General features: G+C 34.1%; 1 protein-coding gene and 1 pseudogene across 2 annotated transcripts; one reads left to right on the top strand and one right to left on the bottom strand.

The window, feature by feature from the left end:
- The first annotated feature begins 18,922 nt into the window (after positions 1–18,922).
- On the top strand, positions 18,923–21,281 carry LOC121214651 (uncharacterized protein At1g26090, chloroplastic). Of its 2 annotated transcripts, none has more exons than XM_041088539.1 (7): positions 18,923–19,369; positions 19,514–19,657; positions 19,747–19,821; positions 19,912–20,105; positions 20,183–20,354; positions 20,432–20,833; positions 20,991–21,281. In XM_041088539.1, exons 1-7 carry the CDS (start codon positions 19,154–19,156, stop codon positions 21,078–21,080), a joined length of 1,293 nt encoding a protein of 430 aa, XP_040944473.1. In that variant the 5' UTR covers positions 18,923–19,153; the 3' UTR covers positions 21,081–21,281. The 2 variants fall into 2 exon arrangements, with proteins under 2 accessions (XP_040944473.1, XP_040944472.1); XM_041088538.1 differs by having other exon boundaries at positions 18,932–19,369; positions 20,996–21,281.
- A 265-nt stretch (positions 21,282–21,546) lies between these two features.
- On the bottom strand, positions 21,547–26,457 carry LOC121203492 (protein decapping 5-like; annotated as a pseudogene).
- Between the last annotated feature and the right edge of the window lie 417 nt (positions 26,458–26,874).

Raw genomic sequence — 26,874 nt, forward strand, 5'->3', positions numbered from 1 at the left:
ATGACCTTTTTTATCGCGAGCTACGCAAGGGAGACCGAGGCACACTTGGATGATCCATCTTGTTCGCAATGGGTCATTTGGCTCAACAGGAATGACTCACTACTTGGAAAGATTGAAGGTCCATCTACATAGCTTGGCAAATGTAATCTTAGAATATTTGGCTTTGTAATATTAGGATATTTAATGTTTGTATGTGTAAAATATGTTCGTGTGAACTTAGTAAAGGTGATACGAATCTCAAGACCCAAAATTAGGCTTATGAATGAGATGGACTCAAATTTCCTTAAGGCCCAATAATAAGGTCGAAGGCCAAGCAAATCCAAGCAAGATTGAACGAGACCATCCAAGACTTTGTTGCCAAGGCCCTAGATGCGCACACGATCGAAAAAGAAAATCAAGATTCACTTTCTTATTTTTAAAAAAAGTTAAGAAATTGAATCTTGGTCCAATTTTTTTGTTTCAAACAATTTCAAGAATCAATAAAATTAAAATTTCAAATCTTGGAAATCTTGGTCCAAGAAATTGAATCTTGCAGCCAAGACGCATTGGATTTCATGTACGAGCTTGAATGAGCCAATTTCGAGAGCCAACAAATCACATGACCAAGTTCTTGAAAAAATGGCCCATTAAGATGTCTACAAGCCCATCCTAAAGTTTGGAAAGTAATTTAATTGAATATCAGGCCAAATTATCAAAGTGGCCCAAATTGTAAAATATTTAAACTATAGGTCCAATTTTATTTTAAAAGGTGGATCATCATGTAAGAATTCAGCCCAAGGAGTCCATTTAATTCCTTTGGCTGAATTCCCATTAAAAGTCCGCACTTAGAATTATTTTGTTTTTTTATTTAATGATTTTGCATGCTAGTTATTTCATTAGGGTTAGGAAAACTTAATTGGGGGGCCTATAAGTAGCATGGACGCCCACCCTTATAGATGAACAATTGATTTTTGTTTTTTAAGTTAATAATAATTCTCTTTGAGTTTTTCTTCAAGAATTGCTCTTGAGTTTCTTTTAGAAAATATTTTAACAATCTTTTAGGTTGTGAGAATAATTTTCAAACTTTTTCTTGCCAAGTTCTTTTTCTTGGAGGGGAAATTAGAGCTGCGAGAAGGGGGTTGTGGATTCTTCGTGTTTCCAAGACTTCTTAGGACTTCTACCTACCACATTTTATCTTTCTATCTATCTTATTTATTTTATTCCTTATTGTTCTAATATTTGATTTATTATTCTATTTTATTTATCTTATTTATTTATTTTGACTTGGATTTGATTGCGTTTCAGGTTGTTTCAAAATCCAAATTTATTTACGAACGCCTACAGCCCTAAGTCAAATCTATGACTTGAACAAACTATACGATCCTCTTCCACACTTGTGCCTTATCATTTGGTATCATATTTAGGCATTTTGGGTGTTCATGGTTGATTTCTAAACTGATTTCCATTGCAAAACAGCCTATAAGCAGTTTTTACCCATAATTTTTTTCGAAAAAAATATTTTTTAGTGGGTAAACGTTTTTCAATTAATCTAAAATTTTACATATTGTTTATTGGTACTTTATTACAATATAAAAAAAATTCCCACAAAAAAAGTGATCGAAAAAGTGAAAAAATTAAAAATACAAAAAAAAAATTGTGGGTTGAATTTTGTGCTGAAAATTTTCATATTGGATCTACACTATTTGAGGAGGCTCCAGTTTACATTTTGTGATTTTTGGAAATTAGGAACACCTCGAATGAAGTTTGTCAAGTTGCTTCGCAATTTTCCAGGCTTTCGAGTTTCAACAATTTTCATTGACTCTTAGCCTTAGGTTTTCATTTGATTTTTTTTCTTTTTATTGTTCCTATACGCATTCTAACACTTGATTGTTTTTTTTGTTATTAGATTAAAGCACGTTGCATGTAACACCCCTAACCCTCATCCGTTACCAGAATAGGGTTACAGAACATTACCGACATTTCTCAACTTTTGTTACACATATTAAGAATCAATTATATAACACTCATATTGTCCCTTAGATAGACCTTCGAGGCCCAATATTCACCTTAGAAGTGAATCGGGACTAAACCGGGTACTTAGGGAATTTTTCCCAATATTTCAAAAATTTTCTTAGAAGCAGGAAACACATGCCCGTGCCTCTACCCGTGTGAAAGAAAATAGGCCATTTTAGGGCCACATTTCTCACTCATTTTGACATTAACCTGTACTCAACATTCACATACACCAATATATCCCAACCAAGCAATCAATACAAGCTAAAACATGTTCTCAACATGACATAGCATCAAAAATTTTTCATTTACTTATACCTACCTATTTAACTCATTTCATTGATTTATCAAATTCTACTACTAATTACATGCATACAAACATTTAATATTCACAACCACAATTCAAACTATTTCATTGCCAAACCAACCCTATACATACCATGTAAACTAAAATTTACATTGCAAAAACTACCGGAATAAATTGGATAGTGTAACTTGATGTGTTGATCCGATCTTCCGGCTACACGTTAATCTACAAGAACATTAAACAACACGAGTAAGCTTAATGAAGCTTAGTAAATTCAATAGGTTAAACATTGATCTTACCGAACTTAATATAATATAATAAATTAAATTATAAATAAATCATACATTTTCCCTGTCAAATACAATATAATCAATAAACACACTTCCTTCAGATCAATATCAATAATAATTTATAAATCTTTCAATTCGATCACATAAGTCTCTTACCATTTCTTACTGAATCGAAGAACGACTTACAGATATGAGTACATCGTTCTTTTTGTACCATAGTCCAATTATGGTCTTACACATGCACTGCCATGGCCTTATATTTGTAGTGCCATAACCCAGTTAAGGTCTTATCATCATAATGCCATAGCCCAGCTATGGTCTTACACATGTACTTATACTGCGTGGTCCAACCATGGTCTTACGTTCAAGGTGTCATAACCCAGTTATGGTCTTTTCATTAAAATGCCATAGCCCAGCTATGGTCTTACATTTAAACATTGTCATGGTCTAACCATGGTCTTATCCATCAAATTCATTCTTTTCCAAGGAACGATCGTACTTAATCCTGCGTTCTACTCGTTTTAAACATTCAATTTAATTTTCATACTTTTACAATAATCTTAATTTCAACAAAAAAATATGAATATATATATTATACCATTCCTAAATTAACAAATAATCATGAACGTTTAACCATATGAACTTACCTGGGTTGGATTATAAAATTGGTAATAGTTCAGAGACTACTCGAATCATTTCCCTTTTTCTCGTTGATCTACGAGCTCTTGATCTAGAATGTAAATTTTTTTATTCATTAGCATATATTTCAATTTCAGTCCACTTCACAATTTAGACCCCTCAAATTTTAAAATTACACAATTACCCCAACTTTTATAGTTTTTACAATTTAGTCCCTCACCAGTTAACTCATCAAATGAGATAATTTTTCTATATTAACACTTTATCTAAATATTATAAGCTATTACATAACCCTTAATAAACATAATTTAATACCAAACCCTAAGATTTAATCTTTTTCACAATTTAGTCCTAAAATCAATTTCTATTGAAATTACTTGATAAAATCTTCATATAATAAAATTAAAACTTCAAATCCATGTTAATTCATCATAAACATACAATAGTCATCAATGGTAACTTTCAAAATTACCCATAGAATCAAAAACTAATGAATTAGATAGGTGGACCTAATTGTAAAAGTCTCAAGAACATAAAAATTTCAAGAGAAAAGCAAGATGTAACGCCCCCAGAATTTTTATTTTTGTTCTTACGAAAGTGTGACACAACTGTGTATATGCTTCAGTGGTTAAGTGTCCTGGGTGTGTGAGAGGTCCCAAGTTTAAGTCAAGACTTGAGCAAATTTTGGTATTTTTATGAATAAGGCCCTATCTTTGGTCAGTAGGCTTTTAAGTAAAACTTGGAAAATAGTTAACAGAATGGGTCTACTGGTCTGGTGGATAAGTGGAGTGTTGGTATGAAGGAGGTCATGTGTTCAATTCTCTGTAATGGCGTGGAGACAGTATTTTTGCTTCAATTTTAGCTAAGAGTTGTGTTGGGGAAAAATTTTGAGTAGTTGTATTTTAGTGGGTTAATAGAGAGTGATTTTAGGAAATAATGAGGGAGAGGTTATCAAAAAATAATTTGATTATCTTTTTGTTGTAGAAAAAAAGTAGAGTTTCAGTTTTCTCTCCAATTACCCAAACTTTTTCTGACGTTTTCTTCATTTTTCCCCTCCTCTGCCGATTCTTTCCCCTAGTTGCTACCGAAATTTCCATTAGTTTTTCCCTTTCCATTTCTTTCTTTATTTTCCAATTGATTTGGTTGTTCATCGTTGGTTGTGTGTGTCCGGTAAGTAACGGTTTTATCTATTGTTAATAGTTCTTGGTTAATCTCTGAAAGGGGGATTCTTTTTTGGTGTTTAGGAGTTAATCAAGGAGCTGGTGATTTTGAATCGACGCTGTGATTGTACAAAGCCGTGGTTACTGAAGCGAGGTAAGGGTTTTTTTAGGTTTTTAGTCGAGTTCCTTCCAAATTTGGTTGATTAAAAATGAATTAAGTGATTAATATGGTTGTTGGTCGATTTTTTAGGTTCTGGAGGCTTAGGAGTGCTTATACATCAGAAACGATACCAGGTGTGTACCCAAAATGTAGAAAATAAGATTTGACGAAAAGTCGAAATTTCTTACTATCGAAAAATAAGAGAAATAAGAGAAAATGATGTGAAAATTGTAGAGAAAGGAAATAAGGGTGTTATAAACTTGGAAATCAACATTCTACACTAAAATAGTTTTGGACAGTAGCAGTAGTCTAACTTTAAAAAATCATCAAAAATATTGGAAATTGAGTTAGAGGTTGAATAAAATACGAAATTAAATTTTATTGAGTCTAGTTTTTCATGGAAGAAATAGTGTAAGTAATAAAATTATAAGTTATGAGATATAATAAATTTTGTGAGACAAGGTCAGAATGGGTTTGGATTCCCCTATTTTGACATTGGAAAAATAATTAAAAATTGTAAAAAAATAATTAGGGGCTTAAATTTATATTTTTAAATCGTCAACGAGTCTATTTTCAAGAGAACCAAATGAAAACATCATACGAATTTTGTATTAAGAGGTAAATAATTTTTAGTAAGGAAAGGGTGAAGCTGTCAAACAGCAGAATCGGGATGGATTTGAATATTTTATTGTACTTATTTGATAAACTATAAAATCTGAAAATTTTATGGTAGAAAGGTATTTGAGTCTAGTTTTGAAAACATCAAGCGGATCTTAATTTGGAATTTTGTAGCTCAAGATATAAATAATTTAGTTTCAATGACTCAAGTAGACAGCTTTGAATGAACATATAAGTAAATAGTGAAAACATATATGAATATTTAGCTAGCATGGGTTACATTAAAAATGGATCAGACGGCCAAGGCCAATTTGGGTCGAGTGGGCCACACGGGCATACATGGGCGTGTGGGTCCATTTTTACCGAAATGATTCTAAGGTTGCACGGGTCACCCAAGTCGACTGTAAACCTACTATAAGGTTGGTAAGCGCTACTTAGACCCTAAATGTGTGAAATTGACTGAATGATATTTGTACTGAGCATGTTAATATCTGAACCGAATATATGTACTGAAATTGCATAATAGCATACCATCCATTGTATGTTGCATTGCATTGGGTTGGGGGTTGTTATTCGGAGAAAGTGTACTGAAGGGCTTTAAGCCTAATTTACTGGCAGCTCAGCTGCAAACTACTGTTTTGTGCTGCATTCAGTACTACTTGGAGTGTAGAGATGGGTGGGTTGATTATATCCCCACATGGAGTGTAGGGTTGGACGAGGATGGTGTGTAGAGGCTTGATGGGTAGGATTTTGCTACTGCATAATTGTTACTGCTACTGATACTATGATGGGCTAAGGCCTTACTGCATTTTTGACACTGTACTGAGATGGGCTGAGGCCCAAATTGTCACTGAAACTGAAAAGGGCTTAGGCCCAAGACTGTTCAACTGTGCACTGTGAATACTGATTGTTTGTTTGTTTCTACGGGATTACACATTGAGTTTACGTAAACTCACCCTTTTTGTTTAATGTGCACAGGTAATCCCAGACTTAGATGGTTCGGTGTGACGGAGGACTCAGCGGTGACCATAGTAATTTTTGGACTTCATGGTTTTTAATTTACGATTTATGATTTGATTATTATTGATTATTTGAGTTGTAATTTAAGGACCCTCTAGGACTTTGGTTTTAAATTTTGGGTTTTTATTTATTTATTTTACTTTATGGATTTATACCTGCTGGTCGTAAGAAATTCGGTTTTTAAAAAGTTAAAGTATTTTTTAAATACGTGATCACTTAGACTATTTTATTAAAGCTTCCGCAACGAGGGATGTTTCAAAACAAATGTTTTAAATGAATAAAGACGACTTCCTAAGTTCTAACAAAGGTTTACTAAAGATAATAACATGGAATGTTTTCAATGTAACAATGAGGTTTCAAAAACACTATCGTGTGACATTGCCAGATACAACCATAACGTTTAGGTTGGGTTTTGGGTGTTACACAATAATTAAACTTACATGAAGTAAAAATATAAAAACCAGCTTAAGAAGCTCTCTAATCGCTATTTTTGGCTTAGAATTGAAGAAGAATTGCCTAGAAATCTTTAGATTTCTTTTTATTTAAGCTTAATTTTACCAAATTTATAATTTTACCCTTAAATCACCTAATTCCTAGATTTTTTTCTGCTTATGCCGCCTCAGCCATTCCTTGGGTGTCTAATTGCTCTTTTAGTCCTCCCTTATTTAACATTTATGTTATTAAATCACTTTAGCAAGTTTTACACCTTTTTCAATTTAGTCATTTTTAATTAATTAACTATCGTAACGATAAAGTTTTCTAACAAAACTTTAATACTACCTTAATGATACTCCTTAAATATTTATAAAATTATTTACAGCTTGACTTATAAAATCGAGGTCTCGATACCTCATTTTCAAAACCAATTAATCTAACAAATATTTCTAAAGCATAATTTACTAATTCATAAGCCTTCTTAAATTCACAATCGACTCATAAACACTATATAATAAAATTTACGAACTCACTTTTCAGATTTAGTGGTCTTGAACCACTGTTCCCGACACCACTGAAAATTAGGTTGTTACATTGCATGTTGCACATTCATTCCTCTGTGCAACACAAATCGTTGGTGTCTAGCCATTTTTAGACTCCTAATGCCGTTAGGATATATGGTAGTTAGATTCTTTAACATTCTGATTGATTGTCATAAATACTCCTGAGGGACTCACAAGATTAATTCTTACATCGTTGAGAATTTAGTTTTATTTGAGTGCATAACAGTGAGATTTTTTTAATTTTTTCTTTGGAATGTCTAAGTATCGGAATCGTAATTGGGGAGATAAGGTTGATCAGCCTCATCTTCGTGCAAATAATACTCGATGTGTCTCTCGTGCAAATGATGAGACTTTGGTTAATAATGACCATGGGCAACATTTTTTAGCTAAATCAAAGTTCTCAATTCTAGAATTTCATTGAAAGAATGATCAATAGACTTATTGTGATGGGAAAAGTGATCATAAATTAGTTTGTCAATTTAAGGGGAGATGGCCAAATGAAAGGAGGAATACGGTTGAGTTATCACCTTTTGTGCAATGTTATTAGCGTAGTTTAAAAGATCATAAGGGTTTCCAATGCCCAATTAAATATCCAACTAGAGAAGAAAGTAAGTATGACTTTATACCTTTTGTTGACTCATACTCTAGTGGAAAAGAGATTTGTGATGGTGAACTTTGTGAACTGAAAAAAGATGATAGTGAGAATTTTTTCCTTAAATCTACTAAGTTAGATAAGATAGAAACGTCATGTTCTCCTAATAAGATGTGTTGTATTGAATTGAATATTCATAATACTTGTGAGGGGGATATGGTAAGTGAGGCATAATCATGTGAAAAGATCGAGAGAAAATAGACCTTGAGTGATAAAAGTCTACTTGATGGTCCAAATTTGATGAGTGAAAATCCATATGAGGTATAATTGGAGAGTTCTCAAGTGGAAAAAGAAAAAGAAAAGCAAGAAAATACTCATACAAAAGTGAAGAATGATTATGTTTTAACTAACCCTAACTCAAACTTGTTTAGTGGTGTTTCTTTATTACAGGATTTCAAGGATCCATTGATAGGCTTCTAATTATATTACTCTACCATCGATAGACGATTTTTCTAATGGAAGAGAGGTAAGTTGAACATTAATACCTCTCCACTAGTGCTACAAGGTAAGAAAGGTAATAAAACATTATAAATTGATTTAAGAATGCATACCTTGAATGTTTTTTAAGTATGCTACTGATTTTATTTGTAAAATATTTACTTACAACATGTTTACTCGTTGGTCAAATGTTATTAAACCTTAGTTTGAAAATTCAATTGATTTTATGAGTTTATCTAGGCATGTTAAAGTTATTTTTGTTGCATTAGATAGGTTTATTAAAAAAACTTTATGCATTTGATCTTACAAAAAAAATTTCTACATTAGACTTCAAATATGAATTTTAAAATAATAATATTAAACTTCTAAATTTTGATTATTATGTGAAATTATTAACTAATCTTTGGAAATTATTATGGATGACCATGCATATTCAAAGAAAGTTACAAATTATTTTTTACTTAAACACTCATGTGCCTAACATTTCTTTGTTTAGTGTTGATACATTGTTTTTAAAGGAGACATCCATGATAGAAGCTAATTTGAAGGATCAAAATAATGTCTCTGATCCTGGGGATAGTTTTGGTACATAAGAAAACTTAGGTAAGTATTTTTATTTTATTTTATTGTTATTTATTATAATCCATTTTCTTTTGGTGCAGCTAAAGATTAGAGGACAAATCTTCTTAAGGAAGGGGGAATAATGCGAGTCTCAAGGCCCAAAACCAGGCTCATGAATGTGATGGGCTCAAATTTCCTCAAGGCCTAATAACGAGGTCGAAGGCCAAGCAAGTCCAAGCAAGATTGAACGGGACCATCCAAGAATTTGTTACCAAGTCCTTAGATGCGTACACGACCGAAAAAGAAAATCAAGATTCACTTTCTTGTTTTTAACAAAATCAAGAAACCAAATCTTGGTCCACTTTTGTTGTTTCAGACAATTTCAAGAATCAAGAAAATCAAGATTTTAAATCTTGGAAATATTGGTCCAAGAAACTGAATCTTGCAGCCAAGGCGCATTGGATTTCATGTACGAGCTTGAACAAGCCAATTTCGAGAGCAAACGGATCATAATACCAAGTTCTTAAAAAAAATGGCCCATTAAGTTGTCTACAAGCCCATCCTGAAGTTTGGAAAGTAATTTAATTGAATATCATGCCAAATTATCAAAGTGGCCCAAATTGTAAAATGTTTAAACTGTAGGTCCAATTTTATTGTAAAATATTCAACCCAATGAGTCCATTTAATTCCTTTGGCTAATTTCCCATTAAAAGTCCACACTTAGAATTATTTTGTTTTTTTTATTTGATGAGTTGTCATGTTAGTTATTTCATTAGGGTTAGGAAAACTTATTTGGGGGGCCTATAAGTAGCATGGATGTCCACCTTATAAATGAACAATTGATTTTTTTTAAGTTAATAATAATTCTCTTTGAGTTTTTCTTCAAGAATTGCTATTAAGTTTCTTTTAGAAGTTGTTTTCACAATCTTTTAGGTTGTGGGAATCATCTTCAAACTTTTTCTTGCCAAGATCTCTTTCTTAGAGGGGGGATTAGAGTCACTGAAAGGAGTTTTGGATTCTTAATGTTTCCAAGGCTTCTTAGGACGTCATCTTCAATTTTCTATCCTTAATTTATCGTTTCTTGCTTATTTGAATTAGTTCTTGCTGTTTTGGCTAATTTTATTAATTTTCGTTCTAAGTTAAAATTGCTTCAAGAGAGACGTTCTCCTATCTTGTTCGATCAAGAAACACATCAAAATTAGGAGTTTTAATCTTTTCTTATTGTTTCAAACATTCTTGCACAAAACAGTTTGCTTTTGTTTTTAAAATCACTTCTAACAAATTTGTTTTGCATTTTGTTTTCCAGATCTGGTTGGGGCATTTTCTTAAGGTGCAAGGACGATTTCTTTCCATCCAAGAAACCCTATTTCATTCTCTATTGGACCCTTTACCAGTCGTTTCGTCTTTCTTTTGTTTTAATTTCTTTTGATTCTTCTTTGTGACAACTAATCTGTTATCGTTATTTCTCATTTATGTTTACGTTCATCTAGAGATCTCAGTTAAATCTGCAACTTGAGCAAACTTTACGATATGCTTTCGTCCTACCACTCTCATTCTTTATCAAAAGGGTTAGGATTTGATTAGCATGTCAATAGGGTTTGGTTGGCGCTTGTACGAGATTTATTAAAAATGTTAATGAGATCCAATATTTTTTATGGATTTTTTGTATTTATGTGACGTAGGTTTAACTCAAACGAGTAACCTAAAGTGTTGTGATAATGGTTTAGCCTGGACAGGTAACCATATATATAAATGTACTCAGCTCAGATGAGCAGCTAGTGTGGTGTAGTTATCTGTGTATCTGAATCCGTTACTAGAGTTCATCGGGCAAAACAATTTAAATGAAATTGAGAATTTGAACTGTGATGAAATGAACTTGTTATCCAAATTGAAAAGTCATTGAATGGATTGAATTGTAAATGATACATTTTTTATGATCAATAATAGTTCCGATGATTGATTTGAATTATATATACTTGTTAATACCTTATGATTGTTGATTAAATGTGCTTTAGAAATAACCTACATAAAAGTGACATGAATTGGCATGTTAAGCGCTTGTAGTATTAAATGATTGTGATTATAAGTCAATGCTCACACCTTTTTAGTGTTTTGATTGTCATGTCTAGCCAAAGTTATGTCAAGTTTAGCTAACTTAAAATGTTTAGGTAAAAATGAGGTCAGTCTTGTATAATACATGTGAACTTACTAAGCATTCTATATGCTTACCTTTTCCCTTGTAGATCGTCACCTTACGGAACTCGTCAAGCTGGATTATCTCGAAACTCACACTATCATCGAATCAGTAGTTATGTGACCATTTTGAGTCTAGGGTTGTGGCATGTATATAAATTTGTTGGTGTATACCTTAGTGTGTATAATTCTTGTTAAGTTAAAAAATTTGTGATAATTATGGTAAATGATGATTTTGAATGTTCAGCATGGCATGTGATTCATTTCATGCATTATTTGGCAATGATTGATGTCATTAGAAAGGAGAAACATGAATCTATTTGAAATTTGTATATTAAATATGGTAAAATGAGGTAAGTAAGATAGCTAAGTTGGTATATAATTGGAAATGGCATGTTTGATGGTCATGCTTGAGATATGCATTGGGTGTATGGTTATTTTGGTCTATTTCAAGGTCATGTAGGTTTTTGGATAATGGAAATGTATATGAATTCAAATTTTGGGTTTGATTGAGCATGGTTGACATAGTTAGGTGGATATATGGATTAAATAGGCTTAAGTGATGAATGGTTGAATTGCATGGTAATAAATGATTTGGTGAATTGAGTTCATGCTTGAACTGAGTTAGTTTGGCATGGTAAAATAGCTTTATACTTGTGAGCATTGACTTATAATCACAATCATTTAATAATCACAATCATGTATTAAATAAGTTACATAAGTCAATGCTTGAACTGAGTTAGTATGATAACACATAGAGTTGTTTGAAGGTAATTGAATTGATATCAAAATGTACATTTTACCAAAAACAAGGGCCACGTCTTGACAACTAACATACCTCGTCGCAACGTCAACCGAGAGTAAGTGACATCGTGACATCGAAATGCATGAAGTCACAACGTGACTTACTGAGTTTTCGACATCACAAAGTGGGTGAAGTCTCGACGGCGGTCCCAAATTTTCAAGACTTTACAATTTAGTCCTAATTCATGTACGATTTAACAAAAGAGCTCTCATAAGCTCGTGTGGAACTTGAAAGTGATTGTAATATATATTTAAAATATGAAAGATACTTGTTTGCATATGTGATTGGTCGGATATTGTTTATTTGTCTGAAGTTATTCCAACGACGATTGTAGCATTCTGCAGATTAGATCCGAAGATCGGGTCAGGTGAAGGTTGTTACAATCAATGTATAGATAATGAGTAAATTGAGATTTTGATGAACTAAAGGTGACTTAACTGAAATTGTACCATAAAAGGGTAGAGGTCTTAAATGGCAAGTTGACCATATAAAAATATAATCACATAGGTCGATTATTAGGTAAAGAAATAAGAATTTATAAATCAATATGTTAATAACTAAATAAATAAGAATTTATAACTCAATGTGTTAAAGGTTTACTGTAGAACTTTACTAGGTCACATTAAAGAAAGGGTAAATGATACAAATGGTCATCCAACTATGTCAGCATTCATGTTTTGGTTATTCAACTTTAAAAATTTTCAATTTAGACATTAATGTTTGAAATTGTTCCTGTTTTAGTCACCTGCCATTAAATTAATTTGATCCTAATTCTATCAGTTTGATCCTAATTCTAAATAATTCAATAAATTTAACATTCATATTTACAAATTTTATCAATTTGATCCTCAAACTTCCTAACCAAAGCATTTAGAAGTGGAATGCCTTTTGTTTAAAAGTTGAAAGCTTTAGTTAGGAAGTTTGAGGATCAAATTAATAGAATTTTTAAATGTAAAAGGTTAAATTTATTGAAATATTTAGAATTAGGATCAGATTGATAGAATATGTAAGTATTGAAGACTAAATGTGTTATTATATCTATTGTGGATCGACCCGATTAAGTAACGAACAAGTAAAAAATAGCGAAAGAAATTGAGAAATTGAACACACAAAATTTAACGTGGAAAAAACCCTCCAAAGAGGATAAAAAACCACTGCCAAAGATGATTATAATGGCAAAAAGAACAAATAGTACAAACAATGGAGATAAAAACTAAACCTCAAAACCCGAAAATAAAGAACCCTCAAAACGTAAACACAAAATTCTCCAAAACCGTTATGAGTAGAGGTGATCATGGGTTGGGCTACCTGGCCCGGCCCGACGGCCCATTCAAAAAATGGGAGGGTTCGGGTAAAAATATAGGCTCGAAATATGGGTTTGGGCAAAAAAATTTAGGCCCGCTTAGAAAACGAGCTGGGCTCGGGTAAAACTTTTTTGGCCCGGGCCTGGCCCAGCCCGAATTATATATTAAATATATTTTTTTTATTTTTAATCAAATATATATATTATATATATTTAATATGGGCCGGGTCAGGCCCGGGCTTAGTAATTTTCTCTCGGGCCAGGCTTGTACAAATTTTTAGGCCCATATTTCAGGCCGAGCTGGGCCCGGGCCTAGAAATCGAGCCTAAAATTTTGTCTGGGCCTGGCCCAAACCCGGCCTAGCCCATGATCACCTCTAGTTATGAGTTCTAATCTTTTAATGGGTGTGTTTTTTAAGGTTGTAAAAGAGCCTATTTATAGGCTAAATTCGTAGGTCAAATAATAATAAAATAATCTATACTAATCAGAGTTCCACTAAAACAAATAAACAAAGTTTAACTGGTAGATTATCTCTCAAATTTGACTGAAACATTAGTGCCCTAATTTTTCAAAACTTGCATCCAAAAGAGAACCTCTCTTCAACAAAACAGCCATACATTTTTCCCTCCTATGACCAAGTTGCCTCCGCTGCAAACGAGTTGACTTCGACTTCGTAACAGACGAGGGACATTCAGTTTCACCTATCACTGTACAACCTTCCAGAATATAATGACTTTCGGTCATTTTACCTTTAAAAAAATGAAAGCCCCACGAGACACCTTAATGTCGCTCGACTTGATGTTGATTCTGCAACCTTTTGAGTCTAAAATACTCAAGGAGATAAGATTCTTTCGTAAGTCAGGTACATACCTGACATCTAAGAGTGCCCTAATCATCCCAACGTACATCCTAATTTTAACAGTACCAATATCAATTACCTTACTGGATAAATCATTTCACATGCGCATAACTCCACCTTCAACCAAACTATATGTGGAGAACCATTCTCTATTGGGACACATGTGGAAAGAACATCTCAAATCTAGGATCCACTTGGACGTAAGCTCAGAGCTATCGCTCGTTGGCACTAACAAGAAATCATCACCGCTCTCATTGGCCAAATTAACACCAACCACATCTTCCTCATTACTTTCAGCAGCCCTTTTATTTCGCAGTTTATAACAATATGCTTTGACGTGACCTAACTTCTTACAATAGCGACACCTTTTGTATTGCTTCTTTGATGTTACTAATGTAACACCCTATACCCAGCCTGGTCGCCTAGCCCGAGTTCTAGGATGCTACAACACTGTATCATATCGATTTCATCATAATCATCACATTTAATATACAAGCATCCTTATTTTCTTTCGTTACTATGCAATCATACGAATATTAATACATGCAAACTCAAATTAACATTTAACCATGCTAACATTCGACAAACAAACAAAAAATAGACATACATCAAGCATTGGGACCACTTAACAAATTTTCCCAAAAATGTTACGTAGGTATCGATACTAAAGGAATGGTATCTATATCTTCTTTAAGTGGTACCGATACCACATGAAAAATTGGTACCAAACTTGCATTCTGTTTCTCAATTAAAAGCCAAAGTCTCGAAAATTATTCGTACCTGCCACAAAATATTTATATTTTAACCCCAAGTATCGATACTTGAGCAAAGGTATCGATACCAAAATCTCTATTTTGGCTCTTTGCATGTTTCAAAACACAAAGGTATCGATTTTAGAACCCGATTACTGATACCTCTACTCCAGACCTCAAAAATGCAGCATACATAAGCAATTAAGCCACTCCAATTTAGTTCTTAAACATCATATATCAATTACTTCAACAAATAATCATTCAACGGCCTAATAATGCAAAATTGTGTTCGAGCAAGTAACGACAACCCATCCTCATGTTCATGAACCCAAGCATAACAATAATATGTAATCCTTATAAACCGAACCAAAAACCAACAAAATGCCTAGATGTTAACATGGCTATAAACAAGTCTACCACATTGCCTTGTTCCCAAAACATAAACAAATAACAATAACACCTACGAAGTCACGGAAATGGACTTGCTTGGAATCACCCCTCAGAAACCACACCGCTCACACCGGCACATAACTAATTTGCAATGGTTTAAGAGGAGAGGATGAGCTTAACAAACTTAGTGAATGCTCAGAATAACCACAATACAAACAATTCATCAGGCATCAATGAAACAACTATATAGCATAACCTTAACAATTTCAACTCTAGTGTCATATTATACTTACTCGTGCATTATTACTAGTTCTTTTACATGATAAAAATATTCAATTTTAAGCATATATCACATTACACATATAATCACATAAAATTTAAGCATATATCACAATACTCATATAATTCTAAGTTAAGATAATTTGGCACTTGAGCTATGAAACATAAAAGTGAGCTCTATCATCACTCATCAGATACACGGATCTCCAACACACCACAGAGACTCATAAAGTCAAACATGTCCCAAAAGTGAAGCATAAAGCTAACATTCTTCTTATTTCCCCTCAGATGTCCCATTGAATGGAGCTTAGTTCACATTCTCTTATCCCTCCAACATGTCCCAGGGCCCTAACGCCTAAAATCACTGTACATATAGGTGAGTGCTCACAATCCTATGGAATGCCAACTATATCCAATGGTCTCAAAGATCACAAGGCCAAAATATCTGTTATTAACACACACATATTACTTACCGTTCACTGCCCTTATTCACTACAAATATCACATTATAACATAACATTATCACTGTCATATAGCATGTATAACATGCTTACAATTACACTTTCTCAACGGTTATCATAACCACATCTCACATGTTATAACATCTTATCTCAATTCACATATTTAGAAATACATAAGCACATTGTCCACAATATAACATAGGTATGAGAAAGCTTACACTCGAAATTTAAAGTAGGGGTTCAGGCTACTACTAAATTCTCAAATAACATATTGAATCATGTCCATAAGCAATTATTTCAAACACTACCAACACACTTTCACCCGAAAAGCTAGAAGTTCAAACTAGCTTTTCCTTGCCTTTATCTCTACTCGTAGAGGGTCCTATTGATTCCAACACTTCAACAAGGTAACTCACACAGCAACACAATCAACATTAATCCAAATATTCACATCAAACAATCCAAAAACACAAGTCTAAGCTAGGTTCTCATGTAACCAAAACCTTTAACATAGCAAAATTAAAACTCAAATATCTTGATCTATACTTAATCTTTTTTCCTAAAACAAATTTTGTTCATGTTATAAGTCATCTACGACTAATTCCCAACCTTTAAACTACACAAAAAAATACTTAGATCATAGTATCAACTTTTTCGACATGTTTATGGTAATTTTCTAAAAATTCATTAAAATTCAAGAAATCTTTAACGAAACTTCAAATTAATTTTAGAAACCTCTTAACCATGTCAAAATTAATTAAAAAATACTTTGAAACCACATTTTTACTAAAAATCTCAAAATCTACCATTAACGAGCTAATTTTCGACTTTTATTTAAAACATGCGATTTAATGCCTAAAAACTTAGTTTTAAAGACTAAATAGCATTTAAAATTAATAGAAATATGAATGGTTACCTTAGTTGGAAGGAAAACGGACTTTTGTTGAAAACCTAGAAAATCCACACACGAAGAATATGATGAAATTTATGGAGTTTTTGAGTGTTTTCTTGAAGATTTATGAAGGTAATTGACTTGGGGAATGATAGAAATCAAAACATTGAAGATTTAACAGAGAAAATCGGATGATGGATTTGGGAGAGCAAAGGGACGGCAACATACACAAAGGATAGAGAAGACTAATGTGGATTTTATGAATATAAAGGGGGAAAATAGGGTGAAAATTAAAATTTAGTTTAATTGCCTTTTAAAAACTCATAATTTAGACCCTTTTACAAATCAGTTCTATTTTCAAAATTAAAGGCATTTAAAACTCATTTTCTGAAATTGATTTAATTTTCTAAAAACCATAGTAAAAAAACGTTACCAATAAACCATGTCACAAAATTTCGAACACTCTAAGACTAAAATTCCTAAAATACCTCTAAAACTCTTAAGCCCTATTTTGGGTGTGATAACCAAAACGGAAGCTTGCCTATCTACCTTGCTATTCGAACCAAACTTATTATCGAGTTTGTCTTTAATCAACAAATGACCCTTTACATCCTAGAAAGAGAGTTTGTCTCTGCCATAAATCAAGGTCTCCTTGAAAGACTTGTATGAATAGGGTAAAGTGCACAATAATAGCATAGCATGATCTTAATCGTCAATCTTAACCTCAACATTCTTTAAATCATTCAAAATAGTAATAAATTGACTGATATGATCTCTAAGAAGCTCACATTATTCATGTGAAATGTAAATAAACGTTGTTTCAACACTAAACGGTTAGCTAGAGACTTAGTCGAATAAAGAGTTTCTAACCTTTTCCACAATACGGATGAGGTTTTCTCCATCAATACCTCCTGCAATACCCTATTCACGAGACACAATTGGATTACAGATAGGGCCTTTTCATCAAGCTCTTCCCATTCTGTCTGATCTAGAGTCTTAGGCTTTTTCCCAGTAACGACCTTTTAGACCAGTCTAAACTAGAATTGTCATCATCCGAACTTGCCACAGATTGAAATTTGTGACACCATCGAACTTCTCAATGTTAAACCTTGTTGTTGTCATCTCTAAACAGGCTGATCTATAAAAATTGAACTAGTTCTAATACCATTTGTTGGAGATCGACCCAATTAATCAATGAACAAGTAAAAAATAACGAAAGAAATTGAGAAATCGAACACATAAATTTAACGTGGAAAAACCCTCCAAAGAGGATAAAAAACACAGACAAAGATAATTTTACTATAATGGAAAAAACAAAGAGTATAAAAGATGGAGATAAAAACTAAACTCCGAAACCCGAAAATAAAGAACCCTCAAAATACAAAATTCTACAAAATTCTTTTAATGGGTGTCTTTTTTAAGGTTATAAAAGAGCTTATTTATAGGATAAATTCGTAGATCAAATAATAATAAAATAATCTAGACTAATCAGAGATCGACTGAAACAAATAGATAGAGTTCAACTGAGAGATTATCTCTCAAATTTGACTGAAATATGAGTCATACTCAATAATATCAATTAAAAAAATTTCCGTTATTAATTTAAAGACAAATTACCAAAACAGGAGTGAATTCAAATGTTAGCATCTAAGTTAAAGGATTTAAAATCGGGTAACTAAAACAGAGTATAATTGGGTGAAGTAAAATAAAGGAAAGAATATTGGAGCCTGGTCTCACCATTGTTGGAAGCCAATATCCTCACGTCATGCAAATTTTTGACAGACAAGTGAAGAGAATATTTGGGATTTAAAAGAAACCATTTCTAAATGGTTTAATGAAATGGTAAAGAAAGCTGAAGTGTTAAGTTAAAAAGTACAAAATTGAACGAATAAATTTTCAACCACACAATAGTTCCAAAAAGCGTGAATTCTTTAGAATAATTTGAGAATTTTATGAGCATGGATAAATTAGTCGGGCATGATATGTTTTATTTAAATTATCAGTAATTCAACAGAAAATTATGGCGATGCCATTATTTGAATAACTTTTAGTACAAGAATTAATTTTGAGCAAATTTTAGTAGGAGTAAAATGAAGTTTATCTCAATATACTTTGATGGTTAGAGAACTTATGTCATAATATACCTTCTATATTTTTGTTTGTTATTCTAAATACTAAAATATGAACATATGAATAGCATTTAGTAGAGAAAAAGTATGGTGTAATCTAGCCGGTGCTGGGAATGGGATCTGTCAGATTGGGCCAACACGGCCTGGCATAAGAACACTTTGTTTGATCGGCTAATTAATCCATTTCCTGTCTGTAATTGTTTGTAAACTATAAAGCCATAGGCTTGTTGTATGTCTAAAAATTGAAAAACAAAAATGTCCTCTGGGCTTGTGTCTTCCCCTGTTATCTTCCCTCTCTCCAATTCCAAGTCCAAATCCAGTCTTTGGAGTCCCTCACGAAGAACAATCTCTCAACTTTCTGTCAACAATGGTGATGACATCATTGATTCTTCTTCAAACACTCCAAGATTGATCACCTTCTTAGGCAAAGGCGGCTCCGGCAAGACCATCTCCTCTGTTTTCGCTGCCCAGGTACTACTTCCTAGTTACACTTTGTCACCAATTAACGGAAAAGGAAAGCTGAAGCTCATAGATAGGGTTAATTAGAAATGGCCCCTTTTTCCAAATATCATCATCTAATCTCTTTGTTTCATGCCTTTCTTTGCTGCTGCTTAGCATTATGCAATGGCTGGACTCAGCACATGCTTAGTGTTACAAGGACAGGATCGCACTGCTGACTGTCTTCTCAATTGTAAGATCGACTCCTCTCCTACCCTATGCACCCGCAACCTTTCTGTTGTTAGGCTGGAAACCACTAAAGTATGTTCCTTTTCCATGCTTCATCATCTATCTATTTCAAATGGGTTTATTATAATTACGCTGAGAATGGATTATTCGTTAAACTGCAGATGCTTCTTGAACCTCTAAATGAGCTGAAGAAAGCAGATGGCCGTCTTAATTTGACACAAGGAGTTCTGGAAGGGGTGTGTATGTAATATCTCATCATCCTTTTTACCTTAGGTGTTTGCACTTCACACTATGAATGTTGATTTTGACATGTATTAGTCTACTAGGTTGTTGGAGAAGAGCTTGGGGTGCTTCCCGGGATGGATTCTATCTTTTCACTACTTGCACTTGTGAGGCTTCTGGGTTTATTCGGGAAACGGGCTCGGAAGAACCATCAAAACGATAAATTTGACATTATCATATATGATGGTATCAGCACCGAAGAAACCCTAAGAATGACAGGTGCAAGCAGTAAAGCAAGGTTTGGAAATAGACAAAACAATTTATCTTTCTTGCCTAAAATGAAGTATGTACACAAGCCCCTCTAACTCTGCACAGACTCTACTTGAAGTACCTGCGGAGCATGGCTGAGAAAAGTGACCTTGGGAGATTGGCTGGTCCTTCACTCCTGAGACTGGTAGATGAAGCTATGGGCATAAGTGGTAACCCATCCCAACTCACTGGAACAATCAGTGCTGATATATGGGACAGTCTGGAACGAATTCTTGAGGTAACCACGGAATGGATTTCATTTTATCATTCACCAAGTTTTTGCTATAGGAGATTGAAAGGCTGTAAGTTGTGCAGAGAGGATCTTCAGGATCTTATCAATTTGGGTGCTTTCTTGTGATGAATCCAAACATTCCAATATCAATCAGTTCAGCATTACGTTACTGGGGTTGTGCAATCCAAGCTGATACGCAGGTGGGTGGTGCATTTGCCATTCCTACCCCCCATTTGGATGTTGAATCAGTGGAAAATCTGAAGAAGAATTTGTACCCCTTGCCTTTTGCTTGTATTCCGAATCTTGCAGTGGATTCCCCTCAAGATTGGAATGCCATCATGATGAACAATAGCGTTGAGGGTGCAAGGGGTCTTCTTTCTTTGCCAGCAAGCCAGAAGGTTTCATCGGTAATTTTTGACACAGCAAAGAAAACAGCAACCCTTCTCATGCCAGGTTTCGAGAAGTCAGAGATCAAGCTATATCAAGTATGTTCAGTTCTGAATCCCTCAATTCTTTTCAAGTTGTGTGATAGTTTTGAAGGTTCAAAAGTCGTTTTTAAGTTCTCATTGCTCCTCCCATGTCATCACTTGTAAAAATTTTGATTTGGTGAATTATGCTGATGAGTGTTCATTGCATGACAAGTGCAGTATAGAGGAGGATCAGAGTTGTTGGTGGAAGCGGGGGACCAAAGACGAGTCATTTCTCTCCCACCACAAATGCAAGGTAAGGTAGGAGGCGCCAAGTTCATTGAAAGAAGTCTTGTAATCACTATTCGATAAATGCTTTGTGATCAATTTTTTCCACATTTGAGTGTGTCTTCTTGAAACGATAGTGATCAAATTTTATTGTGAGGGGTATCCCTTCAAATTGGACTCGTTAATAAGCCACAGGTAGCAAGATGAACCAATCTGCCTTTAAAGGCCCTTGATTTTGTCCCTTGCCTCCACCTCCTTTACACAAGCTTCATTTATCCTCTCAAACCATTATGATTCCTTAAATGCAAATACTATCAATAACCTTTTGAATATGATATTCCTGTTCAATGGAAAATAATGTGCTTATATAGACTACATAAATTAATCCCTTTAAACATTATGTATGAAAAGTTCAAAACAAAATCATCATATAAATCCAACCAGGTACAACTCTAATAGCATCACGCAGGAAGTTAAATAAGTTCAGTCACTTCATGCTCTAGTAGAGAAAGATATTACTCTTATAACATATCGGTACTTGAAAGTATACAATTCACAATCATGTGATTTGATTACTCCAATAGAGCATTGTTCAACTTCCACATGCAGTGTTAAAGATTGGTTATCGTAGATAATAGAGATGATGCCATAATTGGGTCTGTACACCTGCTGTATCATGGGAGTTCTTCAGATCCCCGTCACCCATCTAATCCAAGGTAAGTAAAGCAGTTCCCTCCAAATAATTTTGCTTTTCATATACACATACAGTTCCCCAAAATACATATATGGCAAATCAACCACCATATAGAAATTATGCTAAGTGGCAAAACAAGCTCATCTTAATTAAAACTGAATGCGACTTTTCATTAGAGTAGATCCATGAAATAACTATGGACAACGAGAAACAAAATAGGCCATACTGATAATCCAAAGCATAATGCCTACTTTTATTTCTGGAGAATTAATAAAGAAAAAAAAATTCTGAGCATAACCCTACATCAGTCTTTACCTTTGCTGGGTAGCTAGGCCTTCAATGTGTATCGCTGTAACATTTCAAACAAAAGAGAACACCTTAACATGGCCCGCCAGCGGCTATAAACATTTTGAAATATCAAGCACACCTATGTAGCTCGCATAGACATAGCTCGCCCGCTACCCCTCCCCACATGCCCATACCCTCTTCCATGATAACCACCCCAAAAGCGACCACCACGTCCACCTCGATGTCTTGAAAAAACACCAAATGTCTGCACCACCAAAACCAAAATGACATCAAACAAGGTCTGCATATTTCGGAGAGCAAATAGGAAGAAAAACATGAAATGCATCATGACCTCTGTGTCCAATTTCATCTGCTCAGAGAATCTTGGCCTTCCATTTTGTGTCTTTATCAAGGGCGTTGCAGGAGAGAGTATCAAAAAAATCATCCTTATTGTAAACAGGCTACAATACAAAACCAAACTCAAAGAGTGGACAGGGAGCCTTTAACAGAAATCAAACTGGTACGAAAGTCAAATAAAAGGTCGCAATGTGACCTTGGCTTGAACCTTAGATGTTTCGGCATCATCTTCATCTTGATAACCATCTTTATCACTGGCATCCCCTTCTTTATCCTTAGAATTTGATTTGCTACTCTTACCAAGATGACCCCATACTTCTTCTTTCTTGAATTTCTCATTCATTTCCATGAAATCGAAGTCCTCAGTAAATTTTGTAACTGGACGTGAATTCTACCAAAAAGAGATTTTCATAATATCATGTCAAAGTCTTTATGAATAGCTCTAACCACAGAAAAATGTACTAAAATTCATCATACAGAAACAGAATCTGCCAAAAGTGCATCTCTAAAACATTTACAAACTAATCCAATCCATATTTTTCCTCAATCAGTTACCTACTCAAATGAAATAGTTTACTCTTTAATCACAAGGCTTCAAAAAATATATTCAGTTTGCTGCATCTTGTCATATTTGTGAATTCTTAAAATTTTGGACTGCAAATGTAAATGATGTTTACCCAAGTTCCTCTTCCTTGTCCACGTCCTCTATAACCATGACGAGGTTGGAAGGAAGCTCCATTTGGCTAGAGAAACAAAAGAAAAAAGAAAGGCATTCATCAGGCCCCTAACAGTATTCAATTAAACAAATTAGTGTAAATGAAACTAATATACAAACTTCAATTCAACAAAGGTATTCACCATACACCAACAAAGCAACTTTTACATTTCAATATGCAGTCACAGCTAAATAGGAATTCATGTTATCAAAAGAATTCCTGCGATGATTTCTAGTATGGAATGTGTCAATCACCCACTTTGCATCTTATTGAACAAAAATGGTAATACTGTTCCTCCATTGATCAAGAGTTTTGGTTCTTGTAAAGTGTTAATGCCAAAAATCACCCTTCTGCATTAAAAATGCCTACCTGAACTAAGTAATCAAAATCTACAAAAGAAATCCTTACAAAAGGAAATAGACTTTCGGTAAGAGCAAATCACAAGGATAACACTTCAATTCACTTGGCCAGATATTAACACTCTAAGAATCACTATTCAGTTGAATCTTCCAAATCAGTTATATTTCCAATTGCTGAAATTCTAACCAAATTCATACCTTCTCAAGCAGCCATGGTCAACAAAAAATCAACAGAAAACATAGAAAATATGCACCCACATAACATAGCAACAAAAAGGAGAGAAAAAGACCCCAAAGCTTTCATGCTGCAACAGTCAAAGCACAAGAGTATTATCTATATGATGTGTCCACCATCTTAAACAAGTAGCTTCAGGGAAAAATTACATTATTATGAAAAAAAAGGACTGTCGGCAAATTTTAACACCCTCACTATTCTTATCATTCAACTGCAATCAATTTTGACAAAGCCCATAGGCATAAAGTTAATTTCTGTACAATATATTACTAATCAAAGCCAGAAGGCACAACATGCACTTTAAGCGCTACGAAATGCTCAACGTTTACTTAATGTTCTGGTAAAGAGAGCTAATATTGTATCTGGTAAACAAAATCCAAAAACTAAAGAAACAGAGGACAAAGTCAAGGGTGCTTTTTATGTGCCTTTCACCTTAACAAAGGTGCACCAAGATGCAGAAGGCATGTACCCTCATCAAAGGCGCATAAAGGTGTGCAGAAACTTTATCTGTGATGCTCTTTAGTGTCTTGACAACACTATTAGCACCTGAACAATTCCCTTACCAAAATTACTGTTACACTCGACACAATAAGTCAATAACCAGTCCTGAGGCGGTTATGAGATGCATTAAACAATACTTACAAACAAATTACAGCTATACCTCCCAAAAGAAAGAACCATTACCAAGTTTCACTAGTTTAACAACAGAAATGAAAATGGAAAATGCCAAGTACCTTATGGGCAGCACGAGGTAATGGCAATATTGGAGGCTGAGCTTCTGAGACAACAGGTGCTGATGGTTCAGTTGGTGATGAGAACACTTGAACCACTTCTACATCTTTATGAACAGTTGCATCAGGCTGTGGTGAAGGAACAACAGTTGTTCCCGACTCTAAGAGCTGACCAGGGGTCACCATTGATGGTGTAGGTGTTTCCATGGAAACGGAATTCGAAACCCCAATTATAGAGGATGCAGCCTGAGAAGTAGTTTGATGCAAAACGGTAGGATTAGTACTTGGCTTGTGGGCAATTGGTGGTACAATAGGACTTAATTCTGGACCAGTAGTCAAAGGAGAAATTGCTGGTAAGCTAGCACCAAGAGCAGCTGGAGAAATTGCAGGACTTGGAGCTTTATTAAGCAAGGCTTCTGAAGCTAGTGAAGCAGAGGGTGCAGGAGGCAAATCAGATGACAAAGTAGAAGTTACATTAGGGGAACCTGTACTGGGAGGAAATAAAGGAGGAGGAGCTTCAGGCAAACTTGAACTCTGTAAGTTGCCAAGTCCAATAAGAAAAGGGGCATTAAAATTTGGATATTGCATCGGTTGCTGCATGAAAGGTGGCATTGATTGTCCTGGAGAGGGCCTAAGCAAAGATTGATGGTGCAAATGTGGAGGCCGGTTTGGGGGACCATAGTATCCTTCCCAATACATTGGCATAGGGAGTCCATTACCATTAGCAGTTGGAGGTGGAGGCGATGCCCCCCATGAATATAGACCCTGGTAGTCCCATTTGAGCAGCATGTGTAGTAGGATCGGTCAAAGGTCGGGTAGCAGCAGAAGGCGCGCTTGTAGTTGTGGAAACTGGGTGCGGAAACTGAGACTGCAATGATAGGAAAATCTTCAGGATTTAATAAGTCAGACTTAAATTAATGTTTCATTTCTTACTCTTAACCTGGATAATTGCAGGATCATCATTTATGGGTGGGGTAGGCTGTGCAGGTGGTGAAGATTTAACTTGTAAATCCTGCAAAACCAAGCCAAAAGAAATTTCATTAGTAACTATAAAATACAGTAACATCTTGGTCAAGTTGATTACTTGGGAAGTGAAGAAGCACAGGAACAAACCTCCACAACGAGCAAATTAAGATTGGGGGCAAATGAATTTTGTGAAAGCAGGTAAGCATAATAATACCTTAATGTCACTTCCGCGGAATAATATGTACTCATAAACTTTGTCACTTGGGGGTACTTGCGGACCATCTTTTTTCCTTCCTTCAGTTCCAAATGATCGCACTGCCCAAACAGAAATAAAAGCACAAGTACATACAATGAATTCAAAAGGAACACACCATAAAACTGCATAAAAGACTAGTAGTGACGGATTTCGAGAAAGTAAACAAATTAGAGCAGAGCAGAGAAACCAATAAAAAACACTTGAATTTGCTAAAGAATGAGTTGACGGATGCCCATATAGTAATTGAGTTGAATTTGCGGGTAAAAACAACAAATCCCAGCAAAATCAAGGTGCACGACTTGAAGTCAATAAAGAGCCCACGCAAAATAGTTGTTAATGGAAGAGAAGTGAAGAGAAGAGGGTACCGTTTTTTAATCCAATACTGGACTCGTCAGGGTCCATGTTGTAAAGAACGCCCTCGTATCTGATCTCACTCTTGGAAGTTAAGCTTATTACGCTTCCTATGTAGGAATCGGCCGTTGAACCCGACTTCGTACTCGAACTGTCCGTCTCCATTAACCGATCTCTTTTCTTCTTCCTTGCTATGACATGAGAATTTTATAGAGAGAGAAAGTAAACTCAAAAGATAGAGATTAGGGTTTCAGATTGTGAACTGGGTGGACGACGCCTCTGTTTATTTGAGATAGTATCGCAGATAAAATTCATGTGTTTTATTTTTGGGTTAATATCTCTTTTGGCCCTGTACTACAGCTAAATTACCATTTTGGTATCTGTATAAGTTTTACCCAATCCAAATTTCTATTTCAAAAACTGTTAAATTTTCCGTTACTATCATTATAACCAATGGCATGCTAAACTTGATTTTTTTTTTAAATCCAGACATTTAAAAAAAATCTTAAAACTTAAAAAATTATGAAAAAATAAAAATAATCTATTTTTAAAAATGATAAAATATAGTTTTAATTATGAAAAATAAATTACGACGAAATATTAGGTTAAATTAAAGGAAATACACATTTCAAAAATAAAGAAAATAGAAATGATGAATATAGTTAAGGGACTAAATCTAAATATTAATTAAATTTTTAGCTTAGAATACATCAAATATTAGTTCATTTTAAAGAAAATGAAGGATGTTCTTGTAGATAAAGTGGCTGAGATTCAAAATTATAACCATGCAAAACATATTCATAAAATTTTAAAAATTCGGAATTTTGGCTGTTTTTAGAAAATTATAGATTTTTCTTTTGGGTGAATTTTTAAGGAAA

The sequence above is a fragment of the Gossypium hirsutum genome, chromosome D02 (assembly GCF_007990345.1).
Source record: "Gossypium hirsutum isolate 1008001.06 chromosome D02, Gossypium_hirsutum_v2.1, whole genome shotgun sequence".
Taxonomy (NCBI): domain Eukaryota; kingdom Viridiplantae; phylum Streptophyta; class Magnoliopsida; order Malvales; family Malvaceae; genus Gossypium; species Gossypium hirsutum.